Source organism: Enhydra lutris, unplaced genomic scaffold (assembly GCF_002288905.1).
Source record: "Enhydra lutris kenyoni isolate GAN:26980312 unplaced genomic scaffold, ASM228890v2 scaffoldscaffold2, whole genome shotgun sequence".
NCBI lineage: Eukaryota > Metazoa > Chordata > Mammalia > Carnivora > Mustelidae > Enhydra > Enhydra lutris.
In genome coordinates, this window is record NW_019154086.1 from 86,687,915 (window position 1) to 86,710,232 (window position 22,318).

General features: G+C 35.9%; 1 protein-coding gene across 1 annotated transcript in view; it reads right to left on the reverse strand.

Moving 5' to 3' along the window:
- Positions 1-227: 227 nt before the first annotated feature.
- LOC111151172 (nuclear receptor interacting protein 1) overlaps positions 228-22,318 on the reverse strand; it is a 98,500-nt gene continuing 76,409 nt past the window's right edge. The window contains exon 4 of the mRNA XM_022508974.1: positions 228-6,746. Within this exon, the coding sequence (XP_022364682.1) occupies positions 2,924-6,394 (3,471 nt within the window). The 5' untranslated portion in view covers positions 6,395-6,746 and the 3' untranslated portion in view covers positions 228-2,923. The remainder of the gene's footprint in view (positions 6,747-22,318) is intronic.

Below are 22,318 nucleotides of genomic sequence, written 5' to 3' on the forward strand. Positions count from 1 at the left end.
ATTTACACTTATACATGGAATATACAGAAACCAAAGAGATTAAAAGGCTTTTCTGTTGCATTAGAACAATACAAAATATGTATTTTTCATTAAGGAAATCACTATTTACATCACCTTTAAAAACTGATTTTAACATCTTCGTGTAACAAGTCAATATATATATATATACATATTATATATATATATATATATATATATATATATAAAATATATACTCTCACCAGTTTACTCTTCTGTAACATGTACCAGAGAATAAACGGGTAATGCTACCTTACTGTTGTCAATGAGAGCTGTAGTACCCTTTCACAAATGACTTCATTGGGAAGAAATTCTCTAGTATCTAAAATAGTCCTTGAAAATGTGTATATGTGCATCCTTGTATCTACATATGCATAAACAAAGTGAATTTATGGATGTGTGCCCTTTCTCACTGTTCTTCTTTAAGATCACCCTAAATTCAAATTGGGGACATTCTCTAGTAAACCAGAACATCATTTTTCTGGTCATGTTTAGCTACGTATTATATATCCTCATTCCTTTAACTGTGAACGACGAGAACAACAACAAAAACAACCAACCAACCAAAGGAACAAACAAAAATATAGCAATGCTGGCCCTCAATGTTCATTCCCCTGACCTAAATTTCCCTCCCTTGTGAAAGCCCATTTTCCCTCGACCAAAGGGGAATACCAACAATTTTTCTAGCATACCTCTAAGGCTCCAGATCTTTCATAATGTAGCAGGAAAAAAAAATGACTTGCTTAAAAGCTTATTTATATGATATAGACAATAAGATTGTCACAAAGTCGATATGGGATGGAGTAGAATATATTCACTGGCCAGTGGGATTTTCACTTCAGAATAAGTGTATGCCTTCATCTCTCCAAGATGTAGCGTAATACTCACTCCTGACTATTGTTTTATAATATAATCCAGTAACTATTTACAAATCATTTTGAGAAAAAATAATCATTTAGGGTTTTAATTCATATTAGGAAATAACGCCCATTTTTAATATAAAAATCTTAGAAACAACTTCAAGTAGAACAACTTCAAATAGATTTCCTTCTAATTAATAGTTGATTATATAACAATTTGTTGATAGGTCAGTTGCAAACCTGGTTCACTTTTAAAAACAAAAATATTATCTGGTGAGTGAATTGTGGACCATGAAAGCTGAACTTAAACATATGGACGTGTTTCAAGATCAAAACCCCATGTGGCTCAATAATAAGTTCTTCCAAGATAATAGCAATGTTTACTTCTAATTGCAATTTTAAAATAAGAGGTCCAATGGAGTGATCGTGTACAACTCTGTCATGTCTATGGGCCCTTTGTACTTCTCTGTCTAGTCAGTCTGAGTTTAGTGCCTTCCTTGGGTTTGAAATGTTTTCATCTTTGTCAGCAGTGATCTTAGGACAATGATTTTAATAGAAACTAAGGATGTATTCAGGAGAAGTTTCCAAACCATCCTGGAATCACCTGAGTTTGGTAAGTGGCCCTGTTATACCATCCCTAAGGCTAATTAAGTAGATGTTACTCATTAGAACACATAAATAATCACAGATTTTCCTGAGATGTTGAGCCAGATATGAAAGTTGTCCCTTCCACCCAATTTTTTTTTTTTTGTCATAAAAAGTATTTCGAACCCGATTTTCCAAAGACAGAACGGTTATATATGAACTACAATATTGCAAATTTTGAGTTGATGTACAACTGTACTGGGGAAAATATAGGCATCAAATAGTTGTTGTTTTTTTTTCTTTTTTTCTTTTTTTTTTTTTTTTTTTACAATCCTGTGTTCTGAGAAAAGTCATAAGCAATGGTTCTCAAACTTCAGCATGCAGAAGAAACATCTAGGGAGTGTGTTAAGATGCAGGTGGGAGATTCCCGGGTCCACTTAGCAGAGCTTCTTGATCTATAGATCTGAGATGCTGCCTAGGAATCTGCATTTTAAAACAAGGGCTCCAGATGATTCTAATGCAAGTGGTCTGAGTCCAGCTTTTAAGAAACCCTGGTCGTAAGACTCACAGGTACCACAGAAATGGTGAGAAGTAACTTTTACAAGAGATGGTGAAAACTGTCCAAAGAAAAGCCATTTTGCTTCTGTTAAAAACAACTTCTTAAATATTCACCTATTCAGGAAACCACCTGAAGGTAAATGGTTAACTTTCCTAATTCTGTAAAAGGAGGAATATTAATTTAGTAAAGTAGCTAAAATACAAAAATGGAAATCTGCCTTTTTTGAAGGATCTATCAAAGTCCCATCAATTGTAATCAATTTTTACTAAGTAGTACAAGGTTTAAAGAAATAGATATTGAAAAGGACTGGGGTGGGGCAGACACATTGGGAACCACAAAACCCCTTCCAAGAGTTAAAAATAAATATGTTTTTTAGCAAAAGTGAAAAATGTAAGCATATTTTTTTTTCTAATTTGTTTCTGAATCAGATAATGAAAAGTGAATTAGGTTTTTTTTTACTCAATAATTAACATTTCAAGAGTTATTTAACAATTTGGATTTAAAAACAAATGTGTTATGCAGGCTGACTTCTGAAAAGCAAAATAAAGTACCCTAATAAAGGCAGCAAAATGCGTTAATCCACTATGGATGGAGATTTACATTTTCATTTATGCCTGTTATCTGAATATAAAAGAATTTCATTCATAGGCTACTCACAGTTGTTGTCTGATGCATACAGAGTGTTAAACAACCAATTGCTAGTTCAGTAGTTTCCTCATGACATCTAACGTAAAGCAAAAAGCAGTATGCATATTTAAACATCACCAGTAACCAATACTTTTCAAAATGAAAAAAGTTTCAATTATACCATGCTTTTCTCAAATCATGCTCTTATTTATACAGATCGCAAGTTCATACTAAGCAGTTTTAAAAAGATCCAAAGCTGGATGGCAGGTACGTTTTATTCTGATTCTTTTTTTATTGTTAGCACGTTTCCCAACAGTCCGTAAACTTCTCCGTTGGCGCTGTGTGGACGAGAGGCGTTACTCCCCATATGGCTATTATATGGGCTTCTTAGATTAAAGAAAGAAGCTTTAGTTTCTGCGGTGGGAAGTAACTCTTCTTTGACTGTAACCTGTGAGACACTTTCGGCAGGTGCAGGCTCCCTCCAAATGTCCTTGTCCTGCGTTTCTCGACTGGTAACAGCACTGCCTCCCTTCTGAAGCATGTAATACAGTATCGGGTTAGTTTTGGTCAGCCTGGGACAGTCTTTCTCATACTCATTCTTATCCGCATCTGTGATAACCCACTTAATGGGTCCCTTCTCACCGGTCACGGAACACCCGTTCAAAAGCCCAGATTCTGGTCTAGACCCTGCACAGCCCAAGTGCTCGGGGAAAGGGGGACTCATGGGAGATTTCACTACTCCTGGGTACGGAAATGTCCTGCTATCCATGCAGCCGCCGGGCTGAGGGGAACCGTACATCAGTCCGTTCAGAGAAGAAATGCTGAATTCAGGTTTGCTATTGGTCATGTTATTTTTGTGTCCTTTCTTTTTACTCTCGACGACAGAGTTACTCCTGTGCTGGGACAAATCTCTTACACAGTTTTCTGAGAGAAGCAGCTGCTTCAGGACATTGAAGCTTTTGCTCTCCCTGGCCCAACTCCTATGTTCACTTTCGGGGGCTGCACCATGACTGGCAGGGTACTTAAGTTCAAGATCATTTTTGCTCAATTTCAGCTCCTGCTGGTTAAGCAAGGACCCATACAGTCCTTCCGTGGCACTGTGACTATTTGCCGCGTCGACGATGTTATTTTTCATCTTCTTAAATGGGTTTTCTAAAGGCTCAGTATGGAGCTTCCTTTTCTTAGGGACCATGCAAAGGTTCTTTGATTCTAGAATTGTCAGTTCACTGTTTCTGTGACTGTTGTCCAGATCTTCCGCCAGGTAACTCTCTTGATTTTGTCTTAGCAGTCGACTCAACAGACCGTTCTTTGAGAAAGAAAAATCCTGAGGTGAAACGGACTCCGATTTAAAGTCCTCGGACATGGGTAAGGCAGCTGCGCTTCTCTGCACGGGAGGCGCCAGACCCAAGAATGGGGCCCCCTTGGCGTCATGGGTCAAGTGCACATTTGAGTTGTGAGTATGTAAGTCATCGCAAGGCTCAGGTTTGATTTTGACCATCAGTATTTGTTCACTTAAAGCTCTATCTGTGGGTTCCTGAGTACTTTCGTCTCTCACAGAAATCTTCTCTTTCTTTTCACTCTTCCCTTTGTTGGGGTTTCCCAGGAGCAGCTGGAGAACAGTGCGCCTTTCAAGCAGATTTTCTATTTCAGAACCAGAAAGTCCTGATTCGGGACCTGCTGCTTGGCTGCTCAAGGCCTTGTTTTCCTCCACCATGTTTGTTTTATTTGCCAGCAGAGGACTGTTTAATCTGTCAACCATGCCCACGGGTCTATCTGTGTTTACACTTAGCAGCTGCCTGCTGGGTCTCTGCTCTTCTCCTGAGGTGGACTGCATTCCACACTGAGCTAAGTTCTGTAACAGTTTACTGGCACTGAAAGTTGCGGAGTTTTGCGCGCCTTCATTCTGGACGGGTTTCTCTCCGTGCGACTCTTTGCTCTTTGTCAGGTCCATCAAGTGGCTGGATGCGGCACTGGCTGGCTTTTCAGACTGAGAGCCGCAGGTGTATGGCGGGGAATTCCATTTGATGACCAGAGAGTGTTGGGAGAGATTGATGGGAGACTCTGGTTTCATGGAGCCGAGTAATGGAGGAGTGCTCACGGGGGTAGTCCTGTTTGCACTGGGGCTTTCGATGACCGAAGTCCTCGTGTAATTCTGAGTACTGAACTTGGGCACATCGCTGGGGACTTCCTGAGGACTGCTGTTTCTTTCTACGTTTTCTTCATTCTTATGGCCAAGGAGCAACTGAAGAAGTGTTACTTTCTGGTGTGAATTTAGCTTGGAATTCCTTGAGGTATCTTGATCTTCTTTGATATCTACGGTGGTGGGGACTTTGGGATCCCAGGTATTTAGCAAGGACTGAGTTAAATTATCGAGAGAAACAGGCTGGTCAGGTTCCGGTTTCTCAATTCGATGTTTGCATGACAAGTCTATGGGCACACAGTTGGAGTAAGAGCTTTCGTCGCCACTGCTGTCATCTGTGAAACTAGGGTTGTTGTCGGAGTACTCATCGACAGTCGTGGGCGTACTACTATCCTCGAAAATGCTTCCTCTCTCACTATGGTGATGTCCGTTCATTGGCTTTGGTATGGTCTGGCTTTTAAGAAGATGTAATAGCAAACTGTTACTAGCAGCTTGTTTGATATTGTTTCTTTCCAGTGAGTTCTTATAGCCTGCATTCTTGGGGGAAGAAGGAACGACACCCATTGGATTTTGGAATGCCGTATTTTTGCTCGCCATTAGCTTGCTCGACGATGTTCTTGCCTGACCATTGAGATGGCTCGACATTCCTTTCGAGAGCTGGAAACCGCCAACATCCTTCTGGCCGTTTTCTTGTAATCTGGCCATGGCAGCAAGTCTTTCACTTGCTGCTTGATTCGCATTTTGTGTTTTTAAAGCATGTTCCCGAGAATACTGCTGCAAATGGGCTTCACTTGAGAGGAGTAATGCTAACTGGCTACAAGCAACACTAGGTTTGGGTGAAGTGGCCGGACTAGCCCTTTTTTCCACCATGCTTGCGACAGCCTGTAATCGGGCAGCACATGACAACGGTTCACTCATGACCTTTGTCCCGCTTTGTCCAACATGATGCGGCGACTCCACAAACCTGTCTCTGATGAGGTTTTTAGTTACATCGGGAAGATTGGTATCAGGCTTTTGATCTTTAGCTTTACTTTTCTTCAACAAAGTTTTTAAGTGACTTGACGCAACACCGTAGCACCTTAAATCTTTCTCCACTTTTAAAGAATCATGACCGAGTGCGTATCCTTGCTCCTTGAGGCTCTGCCTAATTTGTTGCGACAGAGCAACGGTCTGCAGCCTAGAGCTGAATGACTGAAGCAAAGAGGCCAGTAATGTGCTATCTTGTTTGCCTTTAGGCACATTGTCAACCATGCCAGCTAGCAAAGCTTCCTTCTTCACGTTTAAATTTACGATGGAATCAGACAGCCTCTTCCGCTTCGCGGCATTCCAGTCCTCCGAAGACTGCAAGAGTCTGGCTTTTTTGAGATGCAGCATGCCAGATCCCTGATAGGACTGTGCATTGAGAACTGGACCATTACTTTGACAGGTGGGAAATGCATTACCAGAAATGTTAAAGTTCTGATCCTCTTCATTATGCCCAGCAGACTTTTTGTCAACGGCAGTACCTGATCCCTCTGCTGCCTGATGCATTAGTAATCCTTCTAGGTAAGTTAAAACAATAGAATCCTGGTGCACATCAGAGCCAAGCTCTTCTCCATGAGTCATGTTCAATAGAAGTGTTCACAAGAGCTTGGTTTCTATTCACGTTAAAGAATGGTTTTCCGGGGGTGAGTGAGATGTAACTTTAATAAGTGACTGCCAGTTTATCACCTTCCATAGTAATCAGGCAGAGATGCCCTGTGACATTCCAACCAGGATTTCCTCTAGCAACGACAAGGTGAAAGATAGGCAAATTCCAAAGGAGCCTGACCACAGGGCTGATCAACTCCTAAGCAAGAAGGAGCAGAAGAATTCCTCAGTACATAGGTCTGCAGCAGCAAGCACAGAGAATCCTCAGCGAATATACTGCTTCTCCTTCTTCATCTTTTGTGTCCAATTAAATGCAAATAGCAGTGTTCTAGGAAAAGAAAAAAAATAAATAAAAAAGTTAAGAAGGGACAGAACTCATGTTATGCTATCGATAAGCAAAAGAATCTAGCATTTATAAGTGTCTACATATGTGTGTGTAAAACATACTTACATACGTAAAACATAATGTACATACACATATATGCATTGTAGACAGTTCTCTGGTAACATATTTTGCCATTCCTATTAAACTGCAAATTGCCACTGGAAATCCTATGAATCAATCCACATTGCAAATCAATTAGAGAAAATACTTTGGCATTATGTAACCGTCTTCCAAAGCACACCAAGTTTCTGAATTTTCATAAGCACTTTGCACAGAGTAATATGAATGCTAAGTCTCTTTTATAGTGATGTAGCTCTATAAGGGAGCTAGAATTAGCCTTCTTATTTTACTGGGAGCTTATGAAGGAACAAAAGCAGAGGTGAAGAAAAGAAAAGAGATCATGTGACATGGACTCATCTGATGAGCTGGGTGTAGGGTTGAGTACTACTTCTGATAGCATCCTTGAAACATTGCAAATTCCGTTAAGTAATCTGTAGGATTTCTGTTTTCTATGAAATGGAAGACTGACAAGTATAAGTATCTTACAGGCCTATGCAAAGTGTGACAGTCTTAGTCATATTCATAAACACTGAAGCATAATCAAAGCTTCGTTTTTACCATGACCTATTAAAAACAGAAGAGAGTGATTCTCTACATGCTCATCAAGTCTATCAGAGGTTTAATGTATCCGATTTAAATCTTCACTCATTGCTCTATGTAAAAATTTTAATGTGAGGTCCATTCCTAGCAGATGAAGAAGACAGGTTATGGATGAACCTGTAATTCTAAATTTCTAGAATGTTCCTCATAGAAAATAACTCTTTTCCTCACCAATGCTATTTCTTTTTGTGTGACTTCATTATCAGTACAAATAAAGTATAAATAAACTATTATACATGATTTGAAAAAAATTTATAAGATTTTTTAAAATAAAAATCATTAATCTAGAAAAATGTGTCAAGGCACTTGTACCAATTTTTAGTTGAGAAAATGTGGTTACCATAATATGTATAAACATTACCATGTGTATACAAGAGGCAATCACAGCACCCTGTAGAAAGTGGGTAGGAAACAAATTTAGAATAGACTTGAAGGGAAGATGAATAATTGCTTCCAGAAAATTCTAAGTCAATGTGGTTATTTTTCATTAATTTTTTGGGAAAGAAAACATATAAACAGCACCATTATAAAACAGGGAGGAAAGACCTTTTTTTAGTAGGAAGCCTGTTTTTTAATACGATGAATCTGTAAATCAAAGGCTATATTTCCTGAATGCTGCTTCAAGAGGCACTCAGTGGCAATACCTACCATCGTGCTAGCAAAAAATGAAATGCCGAAGAAAGTAGGAATTCTGAGACTACTTAAGGCTTGAATTCACTCAGATCCTACTATTAAAAACTCTTCAGGGAATTGAGTGAGCCAAATTTTTTCTGATAATTTCCTTTTCTTTCCTTTAAATAATTGAAGCAGGAGAAATCATTAACAATCCTTCCTAGCTTTCCCAAATCTTGCCTTTTCATATTTCCATTATAAAGAATACAACTTAATTGACAAATTTAGAAAAGAAACAAGAGGAGGCAAGGTGACTGAATATGGTACAGCTCCCAGACTACAGATATTAGGATATAATGTAAAGTATTACCACCGCCTAATAAATAAACTTCTTAAAGTTAAAATCATGTAGTTAGTATTATAGCCTGACTCATTTTCTTTTAGCAAAAAGACAACCACATTTTTAAAATTTTTTTTTTTTTAATTTATTTGAGATAGCACAAGCAGGGGGAGAAGCAGAGGAAGAGGGAGAAGCAGGCTCCCCACTGAGCAAGAAGCCTGATGCTGGAGTCGATCCCAGGACCCTGAGATCATAACCTGAACCAAACGCAGACACTTAACCGACTGAGCCACCCAGGCGCCCCATCACATTATTCTTGAATCTTTGACATAGAGTTTGTTTGATTTTTTATTTTATATACAGGTTACTTAAGAACGCTGCCAGATGCTTAACACATATATTCAGTTAAAAATAACTAAATGTCAACACACTATTAAGAATTAGGCTTCTTGAGAGATTGGTAAGCAATATATTTTAAAACCGGAATATTTCACAAAATACTGTGATTCAATGGCCTGTCAGTGGATCTACTTGCACGTCCATAATTTTGACAATGATTTATTAGAGCCTGTGTCTATTTAAAGATACTCAACGGGGGCGCCTGGGTGGCTCAGTGGGTTAAAGCCTCTGCCTTCAGCTCAGGTCATGAGGATCGAGCCCCACATCAGGCTCTCTGCTCCGCAGGGAGCCTGCTTCCCCCTCTCTCTCTGCCTGCCTCTCTACCTACTTGTGATCTCTGTCTGTCAAATAAATAAATAAAATCTTAAAAAAAAAAAGATACTCAATGGTCTTTTCACAAATACAATAAAGAAGAGACTTTACTTATATAGCATACACTTGCTAAGTGGTTTTGCAAAGGGAACAAAATTTTTCACAACATTTAGATTATGGGAGGTAAAAGAAAACCAAGAGCTTTGTAAAAGTAAGGAGGGGGCAGGAAAAAAAAAAGTAGAAAAAAGTAACAAATGAACAAATGAAGGCCTCACAAGTTTTGTAACTCTCGTGAGATTCTGTAAAGAAAATTTTAGTTTAGAAACTAAAATATGTTATATTAGTATACTATCTTTAAACATTAGGTTGGTAGATATGACAGGCAAAGCCAAGAAAGATTTAATGAACCCTAAAAATGCACATATATGAAGGAGAAAAAAATTAAACTTACCCAGTGATAGAGTAAAAGCTGATTGAATTGAAACCTAGTTGTCATTTTTATAATGTGGTGCCACAGAACTTTTAGAAAAACTGATTTTTAAAAAGTTCAGTGTAATCTTCTATAATACATCAAGAGGTGACTTAATCTTCATTTTATCATTCTAAATCAAAATCAGCTCTTTGTAATTTTAATGGATTTGTTTAACCTTCAGTATACCAAGAAAAACAGGCATCACCATTACCATCTAAATGCAACAAACATTTTATTAATAATTAAGTCAATTTATGAATAGTTAACAAAGTAAGAATGAAGGAATAATATAAAAAAAATCAGAATTTTAAGTAAGAATTTACACATTCTTAATTCCGTATCTTCCTGGTTTTGAAAGATAATGGTAACTGACAGCTCATCAACTCTCATGCAAGAACCTGGAAACATCCTTTAAGTACCAATTCCAGATTGGTACATGTCTAAGGGGTAAGCTTTATCATCACCTCTGAGTCTTCTTTTTGTACTTGTATAATTCAAAATGTGTTACTGTAGAGAACTCTGAAAGCTCATAATGACGCTGACGAGAGGACAGAAATCTTCCTTGTTTCATAATTGCAAAATATGTATTTTTTATTTTTAGACTTACTAACACCAATTATAATGACCAACCTAATGGATTATTTCATATCCATGTCATCTATTTTCTTCCGATCTCTTTTATTACAAACCAGCCTTCAATATTTGTCCACTTAATGATCATTTCAAATAAATTTGGACGTACCAACATCATAAAAGAAGAATACTGTCATACTTCCTTTGAGCAAAACAGAACAGTTGAGGTTCTTGTCACAAAATAGTGAGTTATGAAGCCCTTCTTATTGAAGTCAATTGACCAGATGAAATACTGTAGTTCCTTTTTGTTTTTAGAATATAGTGTTGTGGGAACAATGTGAGGTGATGGGTGTACTAACTAACTTTATTATGGTAATCATTTTGCTATATATGTGCATATCAATTCACCACACTGTAGACCTTAAACCTTCACAATGTTACATGTTAATTATACCTCAATAAACCTGGAAAAATATAAAAGAACTATAACGTTGAACCATATTGTTCACTCACTGATTCCTGAGTTTGAAAAAATTCATTTAGGATGTTGTCATCTGAAGACCACGTGAGAGATGCTGCTTATACAGTCAATGTCACCATCATCATTCCTGTCTGGAGTACCACTAACCATTCTCTTTGCAGTCATCCTCTGATTCATCTAATTGGAGCATCTTCCCAGGCCAACTTTCTTTTCTTTGACATTATAGATGGAAAATGGAAAAATGCTGAATTTTCCATTGTGTTTACTAAAGACTTAGAACAGGAAGACTACAAAGACAGTGTCTCCAGACTTTTTAAACATTCATGAAAAATGATACAGAATTAATGGACTATGCAATAAGGAAACTGAAGATGATATAATGATGGCTTATTTCACTACTGCATCATCATTCTAGGCACTTCCATTATTTTCTCTTGGCTTATTCTTTTTAGTCTTTATTTGGCACAGCTGGAAATAAATAATGAATGAATTCTCAAGACCAGAAAATGGCAAAATACTTAATATGGGAAAATTAAGGTCACTAAGGTTCTGTAACACATCTTTGATTTGGCACATATAGTAATAGCAAGATAACTGTTCTTTCCCTATTAAAAACACATTGATTAAAATGTTAAAAGAAGAGTTAAAGGCATGCAATATAATCCTTCCTACTAGTTAGAAATAGTAAAAAAAAAAAAAGTTTCAAAAACTAACACCAGATGCAAAGAACCCTGCTTGACAGTATATCAAGGGTTAATGCAGTTCCTGACAATTTAATAAAATTCATGTAAAACTACTTTATAACATTAAAATTATAAACTGAATCTTCCTTTTATTAACTGAAAATTATTTAGAAGCATGCAAATCTTTTAAATTTTATAAAGTTGACATTTTACTGCTCTAGCCAGCATATGGTAAAAAAAAATTATTGTTAGATTTAAAAAAATAAACTAAACTATTAAAGTAGTCCATGGAATCTTGACCATATGCACAAATCTGGGGAAAGATTCAAGTTTCAACACATAGGTTAGTTTAGTTAAATATCTATCTAGTAAAATGTGTGAATTCAGAGTGTAGTTTTTTTTAAAGCTACATTTTCTTTTTTTTAAGTACCCGAAAAATATGAAATTATGTTGAAGTCTAAGGTTTTTTTTTTTTTTTAGAACTTTAATCAATAAGATAGTTGTAAATAATTTGCACGTTAACAGTTCCCAAATGAGTGTTATATTGATTCTTTGAAGTAGTAAACCATTTTCATTGCAATGCGTTTTGCATTCTCTATTTGGAAACGGCTTATTAAGGAAAGGGAAAATCTACTGAATTTTTAAGCACTTTTTAAAATGGCAAAACAAATTTTTATTTGGATAAATGAAAGATGAATCTAATAGAATTCTTGCATGTGTGACTACTTTTAATTGACAATAAATAAATAATGAGAAAGGTCTTCCTCCAGCTGTTTTTAAGGAAAGGATTCAGTATCTTACTTGGATCAAATTCTCCATTAGAAACACATTTCAATGACTAAACACCTATGAAGTCACTTTGTATGGTTTTTAAATTACGTCTAGTGAATACCTAATGACTTCCAATTGTTTCCATGAAATATCTTCCACTTTCTTCTCCATTATCAAGTAATACCTGTTTGAGTACTGAATTTAAAGGCACTTCTCCAATATCACTCTAATGAGCATTTTAATTTTTGGCTCTGGTTCCTATAATGCAAAAGTAACTGAAAGTCTACTGAAATGTGACATTCAAGAATAACGCCTATTGAGCAATATTACCTAATTTCCACTGTAGGTTATTTTAGATATTTCACACAATGGGCTAAGAAAAATATTAAGATGTTTCACTAAGCATTTAAAGAAAAATATCTGAGTACTAGGAAGATTCCAAAGTCCTTATTATTGAAACTTCTATTAAATCATTACAAATTGAGGTAAATAATTTAGAAAACTCTTGGTGATCTCTAAGGTGAGACTTTGAAAGAAAGTTTTAAAAGTTGAAAAGGGAACAAAAATCCAAGATTTTTATTTATTAAAATTTGTCAAAAGGACATAACACCAAACATTTTCCAAATGTAGGAGATTAAGCTTTCTAAACCAAGGGCCAATGAGAAGTTATAATACATGAAACTCAACGCTAAATTTCACAGAACAAGAAAGAAAAAATCATATTTCAGATTGGGGGTCCTGGAGCTTCCTTAAGAAGTAAAGACTACAGTGAACCCCCTATTATAAATTAAAAATTAATTTTTACCCAAGTCAACAAAAACTGTAAATAAAAAAGGAGATATTGCCATTACTGATACCACAGAAATGAAAGGGATCATAAGAGGTTATTATCAACAACTACACTCCAACAAACTAGGCAACCTATAAGAAATGGAAAAACTTCTAGAAACATACAACTTACCAAGACTGAATCAGGAAAAAAATAGAAAATCTGAAGAGACATTAGAGTAAGGAGATTGAATTAGTACTCAAAACTCTCCCAATGAAGAAAAGCCCAGGACCAGATGGCTTCACTGGTGAGTTTCACTGAACTCTGAAGAATTAACACCAATTTTTGTCATACCCTTCCAAAAAATGAAAGAGGAGGAAACACTCCCAAACTCACTTTATGAAGCCAGCATTATCTGGATACAAAACCAGAAAAAGGACTCTACTAGAAAACCAAACCAAACCAAACCAAACCTAAAAAACTATAGGTCAATATCCTTGATGAAGACAGATAAAAAAATTCTCAATAAAATATTAGTAAACCAAATTTAGCAGCATATTAGAAGAAATATTTACCATGATCAAATGGGACTACTTCCTGAGATGCACAGATGATTTAACACCAGCAAATCAATTAATGTGACACATCATATTAATGGAATGAAAGAAAAGAATGATGATCATCTTACTAGATGCAGAAAAGCATTTGACAAAATTAAACATCTATTTGTGACAAAAATTCTTAACAAATTTGGCACAGAAGAAATATCTCAACATAATAAAAGCCATATGTGACAAGCCCCCAGCTAACAACACACTCAATGGTGAAAAGTTGAAAGTTTTTGGTCTTAGATCAGGAACAAGACAATGGTGTCCAGTCTTGCCACTACTATTAAATATGGTATTAGAAGTCCTAGCTAGAGCAATCAGGCAAGAAAAAGAAATGAAAGGTATCAGAATTAGAAAGGAAGAAGCAAAAATTGTCTCTATTTGCAGATGAAATGATTTTATATATATAGAAAATCCTAAAGACTCAACCAACCAGAAGTCTGTTAGATGCAATCAATAAATTCAGTAAGGCTGCAAGATACAAAATTAACATACAAAAATCAGTAGCATTTCTGTATACTAGCAACAAATTTTCTAAAAAAGAAATTGATTCTATTTACGGTAACATCAAAAATAAAATACTTAGAAATAAATTTAACTAAGTGAATAATCTCTACTCTGGAAACTACAATGATGACAGCAAAGGAAAAAGACAAATGAATGAAAAGGTATCCTGTATTCATGGGCTGGAACAATTAATACTGTTACAATGCCACTTCTACGAAAAGCCACCTATAGAGTCAATGCAATCCCTATCGAGATTCCAATGGCTTTTTTTTTTTTTTAAACAGAAGTATAAAATAACACTCTTAAAATTTATATGGACCCACAAAAGACACTGAATAGCAGGGGGGGCAGCTAGAAAGAAGAATAAAGCAGGAGGCATCACACTTTCTGATTTCAAGCTATACTATAAAGTTATAATCACCAAAATAGTATTAGTATAAAAACAAACAGACCAATGGGACAAAAATCAAGAGCCCAGAAATAAACCAATATTTGCCAAAAAAAGTCAAGAATACTCAATGGAGAAAAGATAGCCTTTTCAGTTACTGGTGTTGGCATGACTGGATAGTAACATTTAAAGAATAAAACTGGACCCATGTCTTATGCCAGTCACAAAAATGGATTAAAGACTAAAGTATGACCTGAAATCATGGAATTCCTGGAAGAAAACATAGGAATAAAGCTCCTTGACATGGGTCTTGGTAATGATTTTTGGAATATGACACCTAGCAATAAAGCAAAGCACAAGTAATTAAAAAAACAAAAAGTAGACTATATCAAAGTAAAAGGCTTCCACACAGCAAAAGAAATAATCAACAAAGTGAAAAGATAACTTATGGAATGGGAAAAGATATTTGGAAGCCATATATCTGATAAAGGGTAATATCCAAAAAATATAAAGAACTCATACAACTTAATAGAAAAAACCCAAATAACCCATTTTAAAAAAGGGCAAAAGACTTGAATGTCCTCATATTTCTCTAAAGAAGATACATGAAAAAATATGCTTACCATCACTAGTCATTAGGGAAATGAAAATTAAAACCACAATGAGACATCACCTCATGCCTGTTAGAATGAGAGAGCAAATGCCAATGTGGGTGTAGAGAGAAAAGTCCCTTGTACACTCTTGGTGTGTTTGTAAATTGGTACAGCCACTATGGAAAACAGTATGGAGGATCCTCAAAAAATTACAAATAGACCTACCATATGATCTGGCAATGCTACTCCGGAGAATATATCCAAAGCAAAAAAAGATACTAACTTGAAAATATATCTGCATCCCTGTTCAGAGCAGCATGATTAACAAGAGACAAGATATAGAAATAACTTAAGTGTCTATGGATTGATAGGTGAATGGAAAAAGAAGCTGTACACACACACACACACACACACACACACACACACACACACACAGGAATATTATTCAGCCACAAAAAGAGGAAATCCTACCATTTTGTGACAACATGGATGGCCTCTAAAGCATTATGCTAAGTGAAATATTAAGTCAGACAGAAAAAGGCAAATATGATATGATCTCACTTATATGTAGAATCTAAAGAAATAAACAAAAATAAAACAAAAATAAAGAAATAAAAAAACAACTGCAGTTTGCTATCTAGGAAAGTCGTTAAGAGAGTAGATCCTAAGAGTTTTCATCATGAGAAGAAATTTTTTTTCTTTCCTCTTTTTTTTTTTTTTTAAATTGTATTTATATGAGAAGATGGAAGTTAGCTAAATCTATTGTGGTAATCATTTTACAATATACGTAAATCAAGCCACTATGCTGTACACCTTAAACTTATAGTAATGTATGTCAATTATTTCAAACTGGAAAAACAAAGGAATTCTAAGTATTTGTAAACATTTGAAAAACTGAGCTATTTCATCTAAAAACTGTAAATATCATTTGTTATTCTTTTAATTATTATAACTATCATTTTATTAAAACTAAATCTAACAGACTGACCCCCGCTACAAGAGAAGCATAATAAATCAGTGGCAGAAATGGGCAAAAGTCAGTTTTTGAAAAAAAAATTAAGGAACAAAAAGTGAAAGAAACATTCAATTGCTGTCATTTCAAGGGGAATAACAAGGGTATGGTCAAAGAGGAAGCCTGAAATTTCACTTATCAGCATCTATTTCTCATTGAAAAAAAGGAATAGATATTTGTTAATGTCCTTCGCTATAATTTGAATCCCAAGATAGTAATTTTCCCTGTAGTAGTATCATCATCAAAAGACGGGATGTGTGGTTGTACAATTTGATGGGTAGTAGGAAAATAGGCTTATTTAAAAACATTCTGCTCTACTGGGGGCCTCAACATTAAATTAGAACATAAGAGCTTCTTGCCCTCTCCCAGGCGTTCTCATTTTAGATGTAAGTAGTCTTCAGAGATTGTTAACAGAAGCCACTGACAGTGTAGGGTGGAAAGCAGGTGTCCAGATTGCTCTGCACCGCAACCTGAGGGACTTACATATTTTTGCCCAAGGCCAAGTTCGCTCCTAACTTCCAGGTCCATCAGCTTTAACTTGCTGTCAGCGGCTTCCATAAGAGTAAAATAGTGTCACTCACATTCCCTGTTCAAAGAGACTCACTAGGACTCAGTAGTGCTTGACTTACTCAAGTGTTTAATAGAAGGACATGTATCTGAGGACCTCTTCAACTCTAAAATTTTATTTCTCTGATTCCAAGTAATTTATCAAATTGTAGTTGATGAACGTGACAGCATTTTAATCAGAAAGATGATAGTCTTATCATAAAGTTGTGGAAATAGTACTGACCAAGATGTGTTACAGTCTTTTTAGTGAATTCTGAGGGAAGGAAATGATTTTGAAACAGCCATACACCTGGCACATCCAATACCCCCCCAAATTATTTATCTTCGCTGCTGTCTTTGGGGGGGGCACAGAATTTCAAAGAGGTATTTATTTAAAAGCCAAATATGAGCTGATGCTCAACCTGGAGCTTTGGCTTATCTCACAGTGACTGCATACTACATAAAATGCAATACTAAAGATTTAGGATCCTTGATAACATAGATAAAAGCATATGAGAGAGAGGACAGTTATTTGTCCTGATGACACAAACAGATATCCTCTATAACTGATAGAGCAAAATAAAGAGCTTCTTTGTTCTGAAGGCTTATGTATAGGATCCGATTCAATAAAATCCACTATCCCTTTAACTCTGCCTCTACAGTTTATTAAAAAATTTATTTTATTTTATTTTATTGTTTTTTATTTGACAGATCACAAGGAGGCAGAGAAGCAGGCAGAGAGAGACAGGAGGAGGCAGGCTCCCTGCTGAGCAGAGAGCCCGATGTGGGACTCGATCCCAGGACCCTGAGATCATGACCTGAGCCGAAGGCAGAGGCATTAACCACTGAGCCACCCAGGCGTCCCTAAAAAATTTATTTTAAATAGAAATTAAGATGAAAAAGCTGGAGGTTTTTAAGTCAAAAAAGGCTCATAGAATGAAAGGAGCTAGGGAAAGAGCTCTATTGCCCAACAATTTCTATGCCAAAAATGTAATGCTTTCCTGACTGCTGGGCTGCATTAGCTAGAAAACTAGAATACTGTTAGCTGAAATGAATTCTAACTACAACTTTTAAAAACCTAGAAGAGAATCATTATATGATAAAGAATACATACGATGTTTATTTAGCATTAATATTAATGCCTGTTCACTGCCTCCTGCTGTTCTTGAGGAAACAACAGTTTCTCTGAAGAAACACAAAACACTCACTGACACATTATTTTGGTAGCACATCAATGTGGGAAAAAAGTGTTTAAATATAAAATAAACAGAAGGTAGAGGTTCTATTAACCTTTTTCAAGAGCTCTTCAAAGTAACTGGTGCTTTCTTTCTATTCATTTTCAAAAGTATATTTTCTAATCCCTATCAAAATATAAAGTATAATGAAAAATGGTACTTTCTTCTCCTGGAATTAAGTGTTTATAGTGTGTGTGTATATATATGTGTGTACATGTGTATGTATTATGTATACATACACACACACACACACACACACACACACACACCCCAGGACATCCTTTGAGATTGTAGCATAAATCCTATTAAATTCAACGATGGTCTTTCCATCCCCAAAATAGATTTGACATACAGAGACAAGCACAAGGTCAAGGTCACAGATCAGTAAGAAAGATTACCAAGAGAACTGATGTAACAGCTGGCATTTGATCAAAGCTCCTGAGGTTTTAAGTACACTTACCAGATACTCTGCATTTACTCACAGGGCACACTCTGTTTTAAAAATGTTCCCCATCTATGAAGACAAGATCTTCGTGTACTTTTTGTTATAAAGCATATTCTGCCTAAAATGTCGCATTGATCACATAACATGAGAAGAAACTTGTGTATATGTATTTCAGAATTATAAGTTTTTATATGTGTATATGTATGTGCATGTGTATGCTTGCATATTAATTTATTACCAATCTTTGCCATGTGACAATTTGAAATTAATTTAACTTGCAGGTCCCTGAATCATTCCCTGGTCCCCGACCCTTCATGCCTTTGTACCAGCTGAAATGGAAATTAATTGTATATTCCTCAATATTGGGCCACTTCTTCCCAAATACACAGATTTAACTGCTAAAAATTGGTTCAACCAGAAAAATTTTAGAACGTATCCAAAGTCTTCCATGATAACTTCTAAATTATAAGAAGAAAATTTTGTTACTGACAACAGCAATAAAAGTGATTCTTAGTGGAATATATTATTGAACAGTGCAATTATCTAACAAAACCATGCCTTTTGTTTTAGCTGTTCAAACAAGGTATTGAATTTATATTAAATTACATTTATGAACCAAGAGTTATGTGATGAATGTTCCTGTTCTGATCAAGAAATCATCATTTTTGGGGCGGCTGGGTGGCTCAGTGGGTTAAAGTCTCTGCCTTCAGCTCAGGTCATGATCCTAGGGTTCTGGGATCAAGCCCCACATTGGGCTCTCTGCTCGGCAGGGAGTCTGCCTATCCCCCCCCCCACTCTGCCTGCCTCTCTGCCTACTTGTGGTTTCTGTCAAATAAATAAAATCTTAAAAAAAAGAAAATTTATTAAAAAAATAAATCATCATTTTTAAGGGCACACAATGCTTTGGGGGTAGATTCATACTATAAAAGCTTTCCTTGTTAAATCCAGTATCACCTGCTATAGTTTTATATAATTTGTAAATTACAATGTATGTACATGTAGATGTTCTCAATGATCAGATTTTCATTTTGCAAAATTATTTTTGATAATTAAATAGGTTTAAATGAAAATATCAAAATTGTACTATGGTAGGAAGACTGGGGTTTCTCAGTTACAAAGTAGAAAGAAAAAAAATATATGTATCCAATGAAATACCACAAAAAGTGGAACTTCCTTTACCAGGCAGAAAGAATGTGGGTGTAGTAAAATGACTAGTAATGGATATTAATTAGAATATCAAAATTTGATAACAGAAATCTACTGACATTTATTTTCTTTTAAATAAAGTTCCTTATAAAATACACTATTAATGTCTATTTAGAGGAATCAACTATCAATTAATCAGTTCACCAATTAACATCCTTCTTTATGTGCTGCCTGGATGAAAGTGCTGCTTTGCTATGAAAGGTCCATGAACTCTGACTTGATTTTCCAGAAATGGTAAACATCACGGTATCATTCTTGCCTGTGTTGGCCCAGAATACAGAGCTTTCCTAATTGAAGGTTTTGGTCAGCCTGAGGCAGAGAAACATCACTACAGACACAATCCCTGGGCAGACAGACATAATGACGGTATCTGTAAGGAAAAGACGTCAATAAGCCAACAGGGTCCCACCCCAGGGGATTAATAAACAAAAAATGAGAGTATGCAAAATGTAGCTGGAGAATTTCTGTCTTTAAATATTAAAGGGTAACATTAAAATATGTTCTTCAACTAGGAAGATGGAGCTACTGGCATACCGTCCGTCAACAGGCTATTTATTAAATGGTTTCATTTTTATTGAAGAAATTGCCACCCATACTTTCCTCCAACCTGTCTTGTGCTCACTGGGCACATAAGCAAATGTTTGCAGCAATCATCTCAGTGACTACCAGTCTGAGCTCCAGCTTTGCTGCTATCCAGGTCTCGGGTCTGTTCAGTCTGTTCAGGGACAGCCTGCTTGTGGCCCTTGCTGGGGTACCTGACACTCAGCCATGAATACAGACCCAGATGGGGGGCAGGGTAGTAAGGAGGCTTTGGAAGAGGCTCCTCTCGAGCTGGAGAAGAAGTGAGAAGGACAGCAGTAATAGAAGTCAGGGCTTTTCTGACTTCGCTTACTAGACCAAAGACATTTCAGAACAACTCTGACTTCAGCAATTAAGATCCTTAAAAACCACCACTACTATCTACCATTAGCATTACTTAATGAAATTAAAACATTTTTACATCAGAAAATCACACACTCTAGCTTTATGAGATACTCAGGGTATCATGTATATCATTTTTCTTTTTTTGATAGAATGATGATATGTGGAATGGCACGTACACACTATTTCGATCACTTCTATGCTTAGTAGTTTGTTCAACTCTAACATCAACAATTGAAATCCTTACATCAGTACTTTCTACTATTTATATTTTGCTTGGTTATTTGGTCCTTATTGTATTTTCAATTATAGCATTTATAAAATGAATTATTTGTTTCATATTTAAATTCTTGTCATTACACACGAATAAGACATAACAGTGGGAGAATAATGGATAGAGAGTAAAGAACCTTCTACTCAGTGCCCTCTCCCCCATTCACCCACACAGTCCCTATAATCAATCATCCTCGTCTCATGAAATGTATCAGACATAAAAATGCATCAGGTAATACATTTTTGAATCATAAAATAAGCCCCATTTGCCTACTCTCAAGCTAAAGGAATAAGACACCTCTTTTATCCTGTAAGCCTCAGCTGAGGACTTACCCCTTCCTTGGACAGCCTTCTCCGAACGCCTGAGGCTGAGGATAGTTTTCCATTTCTGAGACTCCACAGCACTCAGTAGATCGTTCAGTCATCTCATTGCAAAATCGTATTTTATTTGTTTATGCCTGGTCCTCAACTAGAGGCTAAACAACTTAGAGGCAAGGATTACATCTTTGCCATCCTCATGTCCTAGCACCTGGCAGAGGTAGTGTTCCCAGTAGAACATGTAACAAGTCAGCCTCTTGGAATCTGAGTCTGTAAAATGAGGGGCCCACTTTCATAACTCTAAAGTACTTTAAGATTTAAGATGATAGGGGAGGTCTAGGTCGCTCAGTCGGTTAAGCGTCTGCCTTTGACTCAGGGCATGATCTCAGGGTCCTGGAATCCAGTCCTGCATTGGGCTCTGTGCTCAGTGGGGAGGCTGCTTCCCCTCTGCCTGCAGCCCCCCACCCCAAGCTGATGTTCATACTCTCTCTGACAAATAAATAAATAAAATCTTTTAAAAAAATGTTTTTAAGATGGTATGATAATGCTATTTATAATGTTTGATTCTGAATTCAAGATATCCTTTTTTTCTTTCATTCTGGATATAAAGTTATAAAAAATAAATCACAAAATTACAGAGTATAGAGTATTTTGTCCTATGCAGAAAGTTCTGTGTTTAGAAGACAGTGTGACTAGTATTCTGTTAGAAAAAACAACTTTTAAACATTTTAGAAATATATATATATTTAGAAGATTTTAGTTTTCACAGGAACATCTTTTTCAACATCTGTTTATATATATATTTATATATAAAAACTGATCATACTCATTGAATTTCCTTTAATTAGTGTCTCCCCAGTCAAGGTTTATAAGATCTAATATGCCTACAGACTATATCTAGAATGGGAAAATGTTTCAGAATACTGATATCATAAAGCTTTTTATCATTTTTCCCCTCTTCAAACTATACTCTACAGAAAATTGATTAAAAACTATTTAACATTATAATATTATTTTGTTAAATTTTCATACGACGGAGATATGTGAAGAAATGAAGTTAATACATTGAAAGATTTATTCCCCAAAGCCAGACATATCAAATCCTAAAAAACGGTTATGACAAAATGGGGAAAAGAAAGGTTTTATGAATTAACCTTAATTCACAGCTGTATCAACCACAATTGAGAAACTGTTTCTCTATGCCCATTTTAAAGATCAATCACTGAAGTAGATAATCATCATAAAGAGCTTGAACCCTTTAAATTATGTGATAAAGATGAAATCAAATTGGTCAAAGCTATTGTTAGGATAATCTTTTTCATTTGAACCTTTAGAGCTCTAAGTATGAGATTTTACTGTATCTGGCTAAATAAAAACAATATCCTACCAAA